We start from the raw sequence: 16,360 nt of genomic DNA, 5'->3' as shown, positions 1-16,360 counted from the left end.
CCTCCAAGCAGAATGGCTATGACCATCACAAACATATCCTCCAAGGCTGCTGAAATTTTTCCTGGTTGTTTTGTTTTCATGTTGTAACAAATAGTGGCAGAAACTGTGTTTTATTTTCAGAGGTTTGGCCTAAATTCCCATGCCTTTTAAATTACTTTCCCGTGATAATCTAGATGGCCACACTTAACTGCTCTATAAGACTTATGGTTTAATTGCACCACAATAACTGGGTCTGTCTGTGTGTCAAGAAAACACTGTTTCTTACAGAGAATGAACATCGGTCTGCGGGCATTCTTGGTCATAGCTGACAGCTTGCAGCAGAAGGACGGTGAACCGCCCATGCCCGTGACAGGTGCTGTACTCCCATCAGGAAACACATTGAGAGTGAAGAAAACGTATTTGAGTAAAACACTCACTGAAGAGGAGGCCAAAATGATAGGTGGGTTTCCAGGATGTGTTAGATATGGGATTTATTAAGCCTTTACAATTATCCAAAATATTTACCATTAGCGAATACACTTTTAAAAAGATCTTTATAAAAAGTAGCTGTGCTTTGTTTTACTGCCCTTTAAACTTTTTGGAACTTTTTGGTAAACATTTTGCCATTTAAATCTAAGACTCTTACCTATGGTCTTTTCAAAGTTCTAATGTTGAGTATCTACAATTTATAGTAAATTTTAAGACATCTGTGTCCTTTGGTAGAATATCCTATTTATAAAGCAACCACATATACACTTATTTATTCATATATTTATTCACTCGTTTTTATAGTTCCTTTCCACCTTCTTTTCAGTAAAATTAGTTAAATCTGTGTTTTAAACATCCCAAATACCACATATGCAGGTTGTATTATGGCTTTATCCTACAAGAGATTTTCTTTTTAATTTAACAGTCTTAATCCCAAGAGGTAACTTTTCTGCAATTGTCTCTTTCTTCCTGAATACCTGAATTTATAAACCTACTACAAACTTTGTTAAGATAGCTCCTGGAATTCAAAGATCTGAAGGAAATACAAGAGGACATCTTTTGTTTTAAATATTTATCTTTCATTCTGCAGTGTTTAAATTAGGTCAAAAAGATTTAATGCATGAGGAATGACCATTAAAAATTATTTAATTAAAGTATACATTGTAAATGCAAAGGAATTTCCTTTTCATTTGTATTATATTCTTAAATATATAAAATGCATATTTTAAATACATATGCTATACATATTTATCTTCCCTTGTAGGACATTGACACTGTATTTAATGAGAGCAATAAAAATAATGTAGATAAGTACATTCTCCTTCATTTTAAAACTTTTGACATGAAGTCATTTTGTTTATTTTACTTTTAAAAAATTCACACATATCTCAGAAAATAATATGAAGTTATGAGAAATCCTAACCCCAAATGAGAATTACACTGGGAAACACAATTTCCTTTGAGTTAGATCTGACACTTGTTTTAGACTAACTTTTGGCATCTGAATACAAAAATGATTCCAGTTTTTCTCTATCAAGTCAACTTTTTAAGGTACAGGATACCCTCCCTTTGTCCCAAAAATCATACAAAATGTACATACCAAGGAAAATAAAGAAAAAATTTCTGGAATATAGTTTATTTATAGTTATTTTATTCATATAAAGGCTATATATTGTTACTGTAAGTCAAATTGTGTACAGTAGTAAAGTTCTTCTACCAAACATACATATTAAGGTATTTTATCTTTTCAAACGACAGGCTAGGAAATGCCAAAATGAGATACTTGAAACAGTCTCCTTCTGTTGGCAGAGCTTTAACAAATTGCTTCATGAGACCCAGTTTTATGTGCAGAGGTGGGAATATAATGTTCTTTCTGTCAACAAGTGGCTCATGTAGAATGTTTGGATCACTAGGTTTGAGGTCAGATCATGGAGGCCAATTCGACTCCACCCAATGCTTCTCACGAGCTCTGCTGTCCCACATACACAGAAAACAAGAGTACCTGGTGTATCTGCATTGCTGACCAAGAAGGAAGCAGACCATTTTAAGGTCAACACAGATGATCCAATTGTGTTTGTGATATTGCAACATATCAATGACTCTCTTTATGTCTTCATATTCTTCATGAAAACAAACTGAATGGCCAATTGGGACTGCACCAAATAAATTGTCATTGTGGAGGAGGACACACTTCAAGCTCCGCTTTGAGTTATTGATGAACAGTCGCCATTCACTTGCGTTCTAGATTGGAATTCCCAATTCCTCCATTAAACCATGTGTGTTATGGCAATACACAAAGCCACCGTCATTTCGAAAGTACTGCAGAAATGCACTTTCTATGGATCAAAAGTAGGATGCCTTCGCTCCTTTTTCAAGCAAGTTTTTCTCATGCAGTCTTGATGCTAAGAGTTCTGAAACCTTTTTGGATAGTCCCAAATCTTGTGCCAAATCATTCAACTCATGCTTCCCAAATCCCTTACGAACTGAGTCATCTTCAATTTCAAAATTTTTATTGTTGTTGTCACTTAGTTCTTCCCCATACTCCTGTTTTTCGAAAGAGGGTAGGTAGTTAAATGAAAACTGGCACTGGGGTTTCAGCTGAATGAGGCACTGGGCATATAGCTGACGGTAGACTAGGATGCTCTATTTTACATTTATTTTTCTTGTTATATCCTGACGTTTTCACTCTACAAAAGTAACAGTCACTTGAATGATCTCTGGGCTCTTGCCAAACCATAAGTATACCAAATGGCAATTTATCACATGTTTCCTTTGTCCACATCGGTAAACTCTCAACACACTGCTTGCACACCTCGTGAGGGGCCCAAGACTTACCTTGATCACCAAGTTTTACTTTAAAATATGCAAAATAGGTTTGCCTGACAAATGCGCTGATGTTTGTCATTTGACTGGGAATGGTGAAACTGCCACAGATATAACAAAATGAATCAGGGTTGTTTAGGCACTTATGATGAGAAATAGCAGAGGCAGACATGATCTGAAGGAAAGGAAATAAATACATATGAAAATAAATAAATTGTGCTAACTCCTTGTATACAGACAAGAACTCTGACTGCACTTTGGAATTCAATTCATTATAAAGAGCAGCACACAACCTCTCATCACACTGTCTCGTGTGTAACTGAATAGCCTAGACAAGTATGAACCTTTCTCTGGTCTCCAAGGTTGTCCCCCACCCTTCCCCACTCAAGGGAGGTTTGCTCTCAGCCAATAGGAGAGCACTAGTGCTTCCCTCCATCCAGGCTCAATCCAGCCTAGAGTGGTTGCATTAAGATAAGTGTAGAGAAAAAACTTCATGTGATAGCAGAAAACTAACTGCAGTTTTGAAATCAGCATGCCTATTTTAGTATAAAAGAGCTGAAAAATCAAACTCAATAGGAATTATGTTAAAAATTGTTCCCCTGTGTTATCCTTCATTCACATAACCACCAATGGTGGTGAATTTTCTTATGTTTCTTAACCAGAAACATAAAAATTCTAAAGTAAAACTTTGATTTTCTTATTTATTTCAATTCTTCTGGAAAATATTTCCCTTTGAAATGTTAGAATACCTATTTATTGAATTTAAATGGTTACTTGGTGAACACCCACTAAGTGCAGGGCACTGGGCTAATGGTTTTGTATGCAAGAGATTGAATTAAACTTTGCTCAAAGAAGCCATTGACCCATAGAAAGTCTTCAGTAAAAACATGTCTTAGGGGATGAATAGACTTAAGATTTCATTCTTTGATAGATTTAGTCAAAGATGTAACTATAATGCATGTTTTTCAGGCATGTCATTGTATTACTCTCAAGTACGAAAAGCTGTGGACAACATTTTAAGGCACCTTGATAAAGAAGTAGGAAGGTGTATGATGCTAACCAATGTCCAGATGTTAAACAAGGAACCTGAGGACATGATCACGTGAGTACACTGAGGACTACGTCTCAATGAAATGTTGATTACTCAAAAGACACTGAAAGAGAATCTCTTCATTTATTCTGTGTAGCTGACAATTGAAAAACACAGGGTTTAGGGGGACCAACCCATGCACAGTCAAAAATCTATGTATAACTTTTGTCTCCCCAAAACTTAGGTATTAATAGCCTACTTTTGGACAGATATCTTATCCATAACATGAACTAGCAATTAACTCATATTTTCTTTGCTATACTTATTATACACCATTTTTACAATAAAGTGAGCTAGGGAAAAGAAAATGTTATTAAGGGAGAGAAAATACATTTATAGCACTGTACATATTTATTGAAAAAATTTGTGTGTAAGTGAACCCATGCAGTTAAAAATCCATGTTGTTCAGGACCAACTGTATTTTGTTCCCATCTACTTAGAATCAGATGTCCCAGAAATATTAAAATGGTAAAAACATGTTTTGATAACATTCGACTAACTCTATCAATAAGACCAAACCTGACATGGATGGAACTAGAGAGAATTATGCTTAGTGAAATAAGCCAGGCAAAGAAAGAAAAATACCATATGATATCACCTAATATAGGAAACTGAAGACCAACATAAACAAATGAACTAAATAGAACAAGGAGCAGAATAACAGTTACTAGGGGGGGAGGGGGGAGGGAGAGAAGGAGGATAAGTAAGGGAAGGGTTTAGTCAAGGAACATGTATAAATGACTCATGGACATGGACAATGGGGAGGGACATGATTGTGGGAGAAGGGGTGGGCTGAGTTGGGGGAGCAATGGGGAAAAAATGGGACAACTGTAACTGCAAAACCAAAAAATAAAATTAAAAAAAAAAAAAAGGTCAAACCTGAGATTAAGCTATTTTGGCTATATCTGAAATATCATTAGACCAGTAAGTTAGAAAATGGGGCCAAAACCTCATTCACTATTTCCCACTTTTCAGAAGTGGTTTTGCTCCCAAGCTTGACCATGGTGCTCTAGTGACATCATCAGTTCACTACATTCCATCTTCAGAAATCTCAGATTCACTTGTTTCTACTGGCAGTCCTGAACTGTGAGACTTAAACCTGCTGAATAGTTTATATGCAACCATGTCATAGAAATACTGGATTTTAAGAAAACATTCATAACTTTGAATGTAGAAATCAAATGTTCTTGACCAAAATCTGAGATCTAGATTTGTAATCAGATTTCTACAGAAGAAATTTACACAACTTGTATTTGCTACTTTTGATTAATTATGGCAGGAATTAGAATTGGGTTTTAACTTTACATTTTAAGAAAGTTTCTCCTTTTTGATAGACTGTGAATTAAATTATACTTGGCACCTGTGGCATAAATTCTCAAAACTATAATTAGGAAAATTTTCTTTGTCACTCAGCATATCCAGTTCCAAGTACCACAGTTAGAAGGTTTTTAACTCTATAGGGAAGTTCATATTGTGGGTGTGTATCTTTATTACAGGAGTGGCATGTTAAAAACAAAGTATAACAAAACAAAGCAAAACATGATAAAGTAAAAATTACAGACTTAATTGTATTTTAAATTATTTAGCATTATATAAAGTTGAAATGAAAGCCTCCTCCTCAAAGCTGCACTTGAAATCTGTCACTATTCCTTGGCTCAGTGTGATTCCTTCCAGACCTTACCCCAATTAACAAAAAAAAAGAATACACACACACACACACACACACACACACACACACACATATATATTTATACACACACACACATAATTTTCTTTTTTATGAAAATATGACATTATACAATGCATGTTATCCTGAAACTTGCCAGTCATTTTATTTAAATGATATGAAGATCATTTGAAGACTTTTCCACCAAAATGACAGTAGAATGGAAGCTGACAAGGCTGGTAACATTAAATATATTGCCTGTAGCTCTAGCTCTCGCCTCACAAACTGCCAGATTGTCCATAAACCTTTAACATCATTACTACATAATCTTTGAATATATTAAAGCAATTTTAAATCTATAATATAGGAGATAAAAGAAAATGCTTTTCAAACTTCTGCCATAGAATTCTTTCCTTTTTTAAAAAAGTAAAGACATGAAAGACCTATAAAGGAAGACTTCATTAATAATCAAGAGATTACAAGATAGGATCAGAACCAAAGCAACATACTCAAAACCATAAAACGGTATAGGTTTAAATGTACATGTAAAAATATTATCTGTATTTTAACCAATACTTTAAACTTTTTCCAAGATGATTCTTTATTTTTTTCCTATTGAACCATACTGAGACCCCCAAATAATGGTAGGAATATTTTTCATGCTCAGCTTTAAGATAGATTCCTGAATGGAATATAACTCATTGCTACATTTTTTTTTTAGATTTTATTTATTTTTTGAGAGAGGAAGAAAGGGAGCGAAACATCAATGTGTGATGTGTGAGAAATACATTGAGTAGTTGCCCTTCCCATGCCCCCAATCAGGTACCTGGCCGGCAATCCAGACATGCGCCTTGATGAGGAATCGAACCAGCAACTTTTTGGTTTGCAGACTGGCATTCAATCCACTGAGCCACACCAGCCAGTGTTCATTGCTAAATTTCCTAAAAAACAAAGCAAAAACCCAAGGAGAAGCATTAGGAAATCATAGAAGCATTTAGGAGAAGAGTGTTGAGGTCCACACCACGCTAATGGGTACAGTTACTGGAGTTAATGTTCAAAGTTCGTCTACCATTTTCCCAAGCCCTCCTTAAGGTCTGAACCTAAACACTAAGTATTCTATGCTGTACCATTTCCTAGCAGATAATAATAATATAATAATAATAATATCCGGTAATGAACATTCTGTTTGGGGGGTTCAGATGCTTCCTATGGAAGCCCAGAGATCAAGGACTGCAGTAGTATAAGAAAATCCTACACCAGTTAGAATCTCTAATCTAGGCTTGCTTGATCAGCCTGGAAGCCTGCAAGAATTTGCCTTGCACTTTAGACCAGGCAGGGTCACCATTTTCTGACAGATATGGAAAACAATCCCAGCTGTTTAAAACATCTGGTGACCAAGGTAAGAGGGCTATTTAAATGACTTACTGAGTTGCACATGAACAATTAGAAGAGATCCCCCTGGACTCTACCTCTGTCTAGGTATTGAAGATGTCATCACAGAGCCTCTTTCCTTCACCTGGTTAAAAACCATGGCACAGCAGCTTCCTCTCCATAGTCCTCATATACCCCATGCAGGACCACAGGAAAGGAGCGAAAATAGTCTCATGACTTTCCACAAAAACAGAGTATTTTAGAAATCAACACATGTATATTTTATTTTTTCAGATAAACAGTTTTGTATTCATTCTTAACAAACTTACAAAAGCATGGTAGAAAGTAATGTCACAGAGTGAAATTGCTGTCTAATTATCATCTTCAGATTATAGAAAATTCTCCTTGTTGCTTTCCTATTCAGACCACAGTTAATGTTCCAAGAAGGAATTACTGCTACGCTACTTTGCATTTTCATTATTGTGTTTGTGTCCTATAATTGTTTAAATTTGGTGGTAATTTTATGTTTATTCTCAGAAAACTAAATTATCAGAATTTAAATATGCTGTTATATTTTGTCACTTAGGTTATTTTAAAAATTTGGTGGGTAGTTAACTTTTTCCATAAAGGTTATTGATAAAATAGTATGTGGTTACAAAAGCACTTACCTATTATAACAACAAAAAATGGATTAATTTATAGAATTTATTACAGAACTTGCATTTTCCCTTAGATTTTACAACAAAATATAGAAGACATTAATTACTTTTCAACATTTATATTCATATTCTCAAGAAAGTAAAAAGAAATAACGAATCTCCATAGATGTCGGGCTCATCAGAGTAATTTTAAAAATCAGAAATAGGTGCACAGCAATATGCATTGAGCATTTTGCTTGACATTATGGAAGTTTTGTTTTTGGAAGCATTTCATTAATAAAAGGTGGGTGGGGACTCTGGAGAAGAAGCACAACTCAGCATGGAGAGAAGCTACCACATGTTATGCTTGTTGGAAACACCATTCCTTGTATTATGTCCCAGTTATAAATGCTGAATGTAGAAATTACTGCTGTGTATTTCTTACATGCTGGTGTATTTAGGTATTTCTATAAATTCAGTGTTTTAAGTGAAATATAAAGAGAACAAATCCCATGGACCCCAACTGAATGGCAAACCGTATGGTAGAATGCTACTGATATCAGCATTTTTCTTTTCAGATTTATACCTCTATCTAACACTTAAATCTTTACAAGTTCTCTTAGACCCAGCCAAGCTATAAAAGGCATAAATATTTGAGAACAATGTGGAGCAAACATCAGGCAGTGATTCAGAAGGCATGGGCTCTAGTCTTTTTTCACATAGTTGATCAATTTTTTAAGTTTTTTCATAACCATTGACTATGTTTAAACTTTATTTTCACATTCTAGGGGTGAGAGAAAGCCCAAAATAGACCTTTTCAGGACATGTGTTGCTGCTATTCCTCGACTGCTTCCTGATGGGATGTCAAAACTTGAACTCATTGACTTGCTGGCCAGGTAGGTGAGAATGATCATTCTTTGATCAAATTAATTTTAATCCTTTGTCATGATTTTCCCAAAAATAAAATTACTATTAAAAATTGACCAAGATTTGCCAAGTGAGACATTATTCTAGGCACTGTGTAGGCAAAGAGAAATAAAGAAATTTTTTGTCGTGTTTTTCCCATGTTCAGAGGGTTAAAATCCAATGTGGAAACCAATACATAAGGTAACTAACAATCCAAGGCCTGAAAGTGCAAATTCACAGCACAAAAAGTGTGACACAAAGTTCAGTGTGTGGAGGGATTACTGTGGACTGGGGAAGTTAAAGTCGGTCCATAGCTCCTGGGAGCAGGTGGAGCTGGAGATGCCCCTCAAAGAAAAGATGGGATTCAGAAAGGCAAAAGGACTGACTGACATGAGCAAAGGCTGAGGTGGAGCTGGATGTGAGATGAGTCTCACTGGGAAAAAAGTTCCTTCCAGGTCTGATTCTAATCTGAAGCCCATAGACACCCAGTAGAGGGCCAATAAGGTGGGTAACAGGGATCCTAAGCTAATTTTAGTGCTTTAGATAGCTGCCCAAAATCATATTTATCATTCTTCCCATTTTCCACAAGAACACAGTCCAACTAGAATCTAAAGTTCATTTTGAGTGAGACTGTGTCATTTTTAAGTAAGCTTAACTTTGTCATGTTGATCTCAAGTTCTCATGGACAGTTACGCCTGTCCTTAATTTAAAAATCAAAAGTGATTTATGATCTAAGTGCCATTTAGAAGGCAACATATGAGAAACACGGTGTGTGGAGGGAATGGAAGGGGGAGAATGAAAGTTTTCCTTGATTTGAAAAAAAAAGAAAAAAAGTAGTTTAGAAGCCCAATAATTTAAAAAAAAACAAAAACTACAGCAATAATACATGAGAGGTAGATTTTCCACTCATCTTTACTATTTGCTGAGGCATTTAGACTGATGGAGTTTTAAGGACAAGAACAACATGATAAATTCCATGAAGCAGATTAATCTGATAATGGTAGAATTGAGGGTAACAGATATTAGTGCAGACTGAATGAAAGATGCATTGTGTATGTATAAGCTTGTTTACCCCCATTCTCTAGCCTTGGAGAATACCCTTCTATTAATATCCAAATAAATGCCTAAGCTTCCATCCCACATTACTACAGGTCACCCAGTGGCCTCTGCTGGCTTCTGGACATTGTGGTCATGGTGCTTCTGCTCTGGTCAGCCAGCTTGGCCTCCTCTCTTGACCACTTCTGCTATCAATCCATAACTTTTGTAGCCCACTGTTATTCCTCTTCACTCCAGGTGTAGTAGACACAGCCACTCCTTACCATCATCCAGTCACCACTAGCACAAGGATGATGATGCTGGATTGTGAGGTTTACTGAAGATTCATCCCTTTGCTATAATCAGTGACCTCTGAGCCTTGGGTCCTTCTTCTTTCTTCCATTTCACATTTAGGACATACTTTAAAAGGAATATAAAGTTAAAAATATTAAAACCCAGGCTTTTTCTGAGGCCTAGTAGCTGGAATGTGCCCCCGAGCACATTCCCAGGAAGCAGGGAAGCTGTGGGGAAGAGGAGAAAATAAGCCTGAATCAAAAAGGGGATTTAGGTCCCAGGTGAAGAGAAGATCTGAGCAGGGAAAAAGGGTGGATTCCCAAATAGTAATAAACATGGTGATGGTGGAGAGAAGCTGAGGAAAAAAGGGACTAAAATACTTTGAAAGGTCATCCACAATAATACTGAGTATCCCAGGGTAATGGCAGACTACAGAAGAGAACAGTGCCAAATTACCCAGAAATATAAAGGGGCAACCTGTCCATTTGCCAAGGAAAACAGTGGCGAGGGTGGTGTGACTAAGAGACAAGTATCTCTGCAAAGCAGGAGCTGCTGAGTGTCAAGGCTAGTTGTGGCATAAGGAATTAGGGAAGGAACCCCTCTCCATGGCTTTGAACCACCAGAGAGTGAGAGGACACCATCTGAGAGATTTGGAGGAAGTACCGAAAGTAAGATTAAAACCAAATCATTTGGAAACCCTGTATTTTGCATGCTCGCTTTGCCATTTTACTAGCCATTTGATCTAGACAAATTATTAACCCCTCAGCCTATCATTTTTTCCTTGGTGAGATCGGAATAATACTGCGTACCTCATAAGACTGTTGCAAGGGCTAAATGACATAAAATGTATGCACTTTGGTTAATCCAAGGGAAGTTGTGGCAGCAGGGGTTGGGGTAGAAGGAAAGTTCACTTATTTCAATGAAGTTCTGATTGGTGGTGATGATGTACATACACTAAGACCTTTAAAATACTAAGTTTTGAAAATGTCATGCAGTGTTCTGGTAGAGTCTCTAATACCATCTGGCTGTAAATCTGTGTGGAAGACTCTTACCTCTTGCATCACTTTGCTAACCTGGTCAGTGATGCCTGGATCTTTGGACCATGGAGCCAGGAATGTCAGCTGGATGACAGTGCTGTTTATGGTGCATCATGTTGGATATATGCATTCTCACAAAGCCCAGGGCAATAGGTGCTGTTCTTATAAGGGGGAAGAAAAAATAAATATTCTTGAGAGTTCTCGTCTTAGGATGAAATTTTAAAGTGACCAGATTTACATGGGAAGCCTGTGAGGAGGCCTTTCTCATAAGCTCCAAAAGAAGCAAGAGGCTGTTTTCCTCATGAGAAAGATCCTAAGATGTGAGAAAAATGGGCCCTTTCCAATCAGCGTGAGAGAGTCAGAGACAAGAAATTCAGTAGAAATAAATGTGCATTTCTTTTTTTTAAGTATATTTTATTGATTATGTTATTACAGTACTTCCAATTTTTGCTCCCCTTTGCTCCCCTTTGCGTAGTACCCCTCTTCCCTCCAGCAATCCCACCCCTCTTAGTTAATGTCCATGGGTCGTGCATATAAGTTCTTTGGCTTCACCCTTCCCTATATTATTCTTAACATCCCCCTGTCTATTTTGTACCAACCGATCACGCTTCTTAGTCCCTGCACCATTTCTCCATTTCTCCCCCTCCCCCGTCCCAGCTGATAACCCTCCAGATGATCCCCATACCTATGATTCTGTTCCTATTCTGGTTTGCTTAGTTGGATTTTGTTTTTATTTTTTAGATTCAGTTGTTGATAGTTATGAGTTTGTTGTCATTTAAGTGTTCATAGTTTTGATCTTCTTTTTTTAAGTGAGTTCCTTTGACATTTCATATAATAATGGCTTGGTGGTGATGAACTTTAGCTTTATCTTGTCTGGGAAGCACTTCATCTGCCCTTCCATTACAAATGAGCTTTGCTGGATAGAGTAATCCTGTTTGCAGGTTACCTTTTATCACATTGAATACTGCTTGCCAGTCCCTGCCTGCCTGCAAAGTGTCCTCTGAGAAATCAGCTGATAGTCCTATAGGCATCCCCCTGTAGGCAACTCTCCGCCTCTCTCTTGCTGCCCCCAGGTCTCTGTCTTTATCTTTCACCTTTGGCACCTGTCATGATGTGTCCTGGTGTGGTCCCCTCTGGGTCCAGCTCACCTGGGACCCTCCATGCTTCCCAGACCTGTATGTCCATTTCCTTCACAAAACTTGGGAAGTTTTCCTCATTTTTTTCAATTCTTACTTCCTTATTCTGCACTGGCTGACTTTTTTTCTTCCTTATGTTCCAAATCATTGATTTGAACCCTGGTTTTCTTCCTTTCATCATTGGTTTTGTGTGGATTTTCCTTCATTTCATTTAGCATAGCCTTCACTTCTTCTCTTATGCATTTGCCGTGCTGAAGCATATCTGTCAAGCCTGTGAGCATCTTTATCAGCATTGTTTTGAATTCTGCATCTGTTAGGTTGTCTGTCTTCTCATCTGTTAGGTTGACTATCTGCTTGTCGCTTAGTTCTCCCACTGGAACCTTGATCCATTCTGCCTTTTGGACCATACTTCTCTGTCTCCTCATTCTGACAGGCTTCTGTGTTTGTTTGTCTCCACGTCCCAGGTAGAGCTGTCACTCCTGTTACATTGTAAGGGGTGGAGTCTTAGGGATTGTTCAGTACAGGGCGACCTGTTTCACCACGTTGTGGCGCTGTATGTAGGGGAGGGGTCGGAGAGGCAACAATGCTGCCTGCTTATCACTCGCCCCTTTTTCAGGCACCTCTCCCACTTCTGCACCAGAATGGTGCCTCTCTAGCTGCTGTCCTGGCCATTGCTCCCAGAGTGGGTGGGTCTGTGGATGTTCTAGGACCATGGGGGCCCTTTAAACAAGCGGACTCTGCTGGGACCAGCAGTTTCTGCCTCCGCCCCAACCCCCACTGGTCTGCACAGTCAGAAGCAATGAAGCTTGATTATCCCGGTGCTGGGACCGTTAGCTGCGAGGTCCAGTGAGGAGCTGGGAATGCTCCCCAGGTGTCCCTCCTGACTTTTTTAAATGTATGACTGCACTTTCTGCTGGCCTGCCGCTGCCACCACCGCTGCTGCCGCCACCACACCGTGTCCTCTCCACCCTGGCTCTGCCCCTCCTACCTGTCTGGATGAGTGTTTCTTTTTTATATCTTTGTTTGCTGGACTTCCATGCAGTTTGATTTTCTGGAACTTCTGGGTGTTTCTAGTTTTGAGGTAGTTGTATTCCTTCTTAGTTGTGGAAGGAGACGCAGCATGTCTGTCTAGGCCTCCATCTTGGCCGGAAGTCTAAAGTGCATTTCAAGTCACTCATCACTTTATTCCCTCATAATCTAATTGCATTTGGATTAATTTGACTCTTGAGACAATATGTGGCCCAGTCAGAGGTGTGAAATCTTTGATTTCTGATTCTTCATGGTCACAACCATGGTACATTTTTTACTGGAGAAAAACTTGGTTTTCTTCATGAATTGCAAAATAAGAATAACATTTGTGTCAGCTCCTCGTCCCTCCCAGTTCAGTTCCCTGGGTAAGGATTTTCAAGGTTGTGTCCCACATAACTTCCCCCAGGTCCCTTTCCCAGCATTTCATGTAATGGCTAAATATCACAGATACTCTAAACTCAGACTTCTGTATGTTTGGCATGGCAATGGTGTATGGAATGAAACTGGCAAACCCCTTTCTCCATTCCACAAAATTTCTGGTTTTTTATGCATTGATCAGCCCACTTACAATGGCCAAGTGGGAGGAATGTGTTCATTTAGATTCCATGGAAGCTACTACGCATGCCTTCCTGACGTCATGATAAGTTCCCTGGGGAGCACTTCCTTCCTGCTCTCAACAGAGTCTGCCCTTTCAGCCATTTGGGTCCCCCAAGATTCTTCACTTGGTGGGGGAGCTACTTCTTTCCTTGGCAATTGCCATCTTTCTTCCCTCAGTTCCCCCAACCCCGATGTCTCCTGCTCCCATCCATTGACCATAAGAAGGATGTTTTCCTTCAGCAGCCTCCAGGCCCTGTCCTCTGTCACTTCCTGCAGCATTATATATACACTAAGGCTTTGCTGTTCAGTATTCACCCTCCTCTTTCAAAAATATGGCCTAGGGTTGTGATAGTGTATGTAAATCGCTCAGCACAGTGTTCTCAGCAAATGTTAGTTATTTGTAGGCGTACTTACATTTGAATAACATATTATGCCATTGATGTATACATGCATTTTTGTATACATGTTAGGAGAGCTGGCCACCTGTTGATTCCTATTTTTAGGCAAGGAGCTTAAACTTCAGAAGAGTAAAGTCAGTTGCCCAACTTTACAGAATTTTCCTGAAGCCAAATAGAAGTGACATATGTCATTCATTTTATGCAAAATGATGGGTAAACACATTTTATGCAGCATTTCCTTATCATTTGTGGAAATTTATATACCATGTTGACAATCTTCTGTGATATTGAAACAATATTTATCATTCACATCACTTGCTTTTTAGTATATGACTACCTAGAGGAAGGCAGCTCATTGGTTTGAGTAGCTGAGTGAGAACTATGGTCTCAGTTGCAGAGAACTGTGGTCTCAGTTGCATATATTGCCTCAATAAAGCACTTAATCTTCTTTATTTTAATCAAGATGCAATTCAAAACTCTGTAAGTGGTGGAAATTTATTTTTTAATTTATTCTCGGAAACCCTTGTCTCCTGGGCTTCACTCTAAAGTCACTTCTTCCTCTGCTGTCCTTGGTGACATCATGGGGGCAGGTCTTCCTAATGACTTTTTGTTTATCCAGTGACCAGTCAGATGTTGCCGTTTCCTCTAATGGCTCTTTTCTTCTGGATATGGCTTGTGAATTTGAAATTGCTACCTTTTAATTTGTGAACCTCTGTACAACAGAATTATTCCAGCTGCTATGCTGATTCCATGGAAGCTGAGGCCCACCTTTACCAAAGTGTTTTCCAGGGATTATAGCTGTGTCTTTTTAAGCCCCTTAATGGTTTTCTTTGTGTGTAACCATGTATCTATGGCCCTGTTATAGGCTTTTTCTCCCAGCTGTTCAGACTTCTGTGCAAGCTGCCTTCTCTTAAAGTCTCTCTGTTCTTTTAATTACTACCATCAAATTCTCTCCTAAGACAGTTTTTTTTTTATTGTAATTGTAGTTTATTTTGCAGTCAAGGACCTGTCCTTTCTTTTCTCTTTGGGTTTCTCTGCACAATGGCCCAGCCCTGCTGCCAGCTCACTAGAAAAGGACCTGAAAATCTGTTGGCCACACCACTCTGCTTTCCTACATATCTTGGACAGTCAGAATTGATGGACATCTTTCTCATTTAATTCTGAGTCTTCTCTTCCTCGATAGCTAGTTAATTTTTTTTATGTTTCCTATTTTACAACAGTAAATTTTATGTGTGTCACAAGATGATCTGTAATTATCTGGTTAAAATCTAATACGAGTAAAAATGAGAAAGATCTGGGTGGAAGAAATGCCAACTATATCTGATAGGCAGCTCTCGATATATCCTTTTCCAGGAACAGACACAGGGACCCATGCTTTCCTTTTCCCAGTCTCGTCCCCTTATCCTCATCTGCTGCCACACAGACTTACCCTGATGCACTATTCTTACTCAGTCTCATTTCCCTGACAGTCTGGACCTTTTTCTTCTGCAAACATTCCACTTTTATCCTCCATTGGGTCTTCTGTTCCCAGAGCTCCCCCACCTCCTACCCCATTCCCACCCTGGTCCTATCTGTTCAGACTCCAGTGATATTTTTAAGCATTTACACTGGTCAAACATGTGTATGCCATCATTTCAAGAGGAGTGGCCCCAAACAGCAGGAGCTATACAACCTTGGGGCTCTCACAGTCCTTAAAATGGTCCTGCATTCTGCATTGTGGGTTTAAAGTTAAAACGGATGTTAGATTGTTAAGTTTGAATGGGAGCAAATTTAGATGAAGAGTAGAATTAAGCTCATTTGGAAAGCTGAGAGCACTGGCTCTTACTTAAAAGCTTCATCTAAATACACTGTGACATGGCTTTTGTTTTGAATCTAAAGACAGAGGCCACCCCGGTCTCATGACTATATTGGCTTGCTCGGGTTGCTTTACACACAGAAATTTGTTTTTTCATGGTTGTGGAGGCTGGAAGTCCAACGTCAAAGTGCCAGAGGGCTGTGAGAGAGAATCTGGTCTAGGCCTCTCTCCTGGTTTCTGGTGGTTTCTGGCCTTCTTTGGTGTTCCTTGTCTTGTGGAAGCATCAATCACCCCAGTCTGCCTCCGTCTTCACAGGACAGTCTCCTTGGATGCATATCTGTCTCCTTATAATGACACCTGGTCTTGGTTGGATCAGGGCTCACCTTGCTCCAGCATGAGCCTATTTCCAAATAATGTCCTATTCTGAGGTCCTAGTGGTTAGGATTTTAACATATGAATTTTGGGAGAACACAGCTCAATCCATAACAGTGGCCAATCATTATCATCAGTTTACATTTACTGAGTGCCTATTGTTCCTGTCTTAAAAAGGTGGTTTGTCACCTGCAGGAGGTTATTCT

General features: G+C 38.6%; 1 protein-coding gene across 5 annotated transcripts in view; it reads left to right on the top strand.

The window, feature by feature from the left end:
- The window catches only part of FRY (FRY microtubule binding protein), a 619,856-nt gene that overhangs the window by 389,643 nt on the left and 213,853 nt on the right, over nt 1-16,360 (top strand). For all 5 annotated transcript variants that reach the window (XM_090273729.1, XM_090273727.1, XM_090273726.1 and 2 more), the window contains 3 exons: nt 268-439; nt 3,760-3,892; nt 8,344-8,451. In XM_090273729.1, the coding sequence (XP_090129855.1) occupies nt 268-439; nt 3,760-3,892; nt 8,344-8,451 (413 nt within the window). The remainder of the gene's footprint in view (nt 1-267; nt 440-3,759; nt 3,893-8,343; nt 8,452-16,360) is intronic.

The sequence above is a fragment of the Furipterus horrens genome, unplaced genomic scaffold, assembly GCF_987537825.1.
Source record: "Furipterus horrens unplaced genomic scaffold, mFurHor1.1.pri manual_scaffold_4, whole genome shotgun sequence".
Taxonomy (NCBI): domain Eukaryota; kingdom Metazoa; phylum Chordata; class Mammalia; order Chiroptera; family Furipteridae; genus Furipterus; species Furipterus horrens.
The sequence above is the reverse complement of the archived record's forward strand: the minus strand, read 5'-3'. Positions and strand labels throughout refer to the sequence as shown.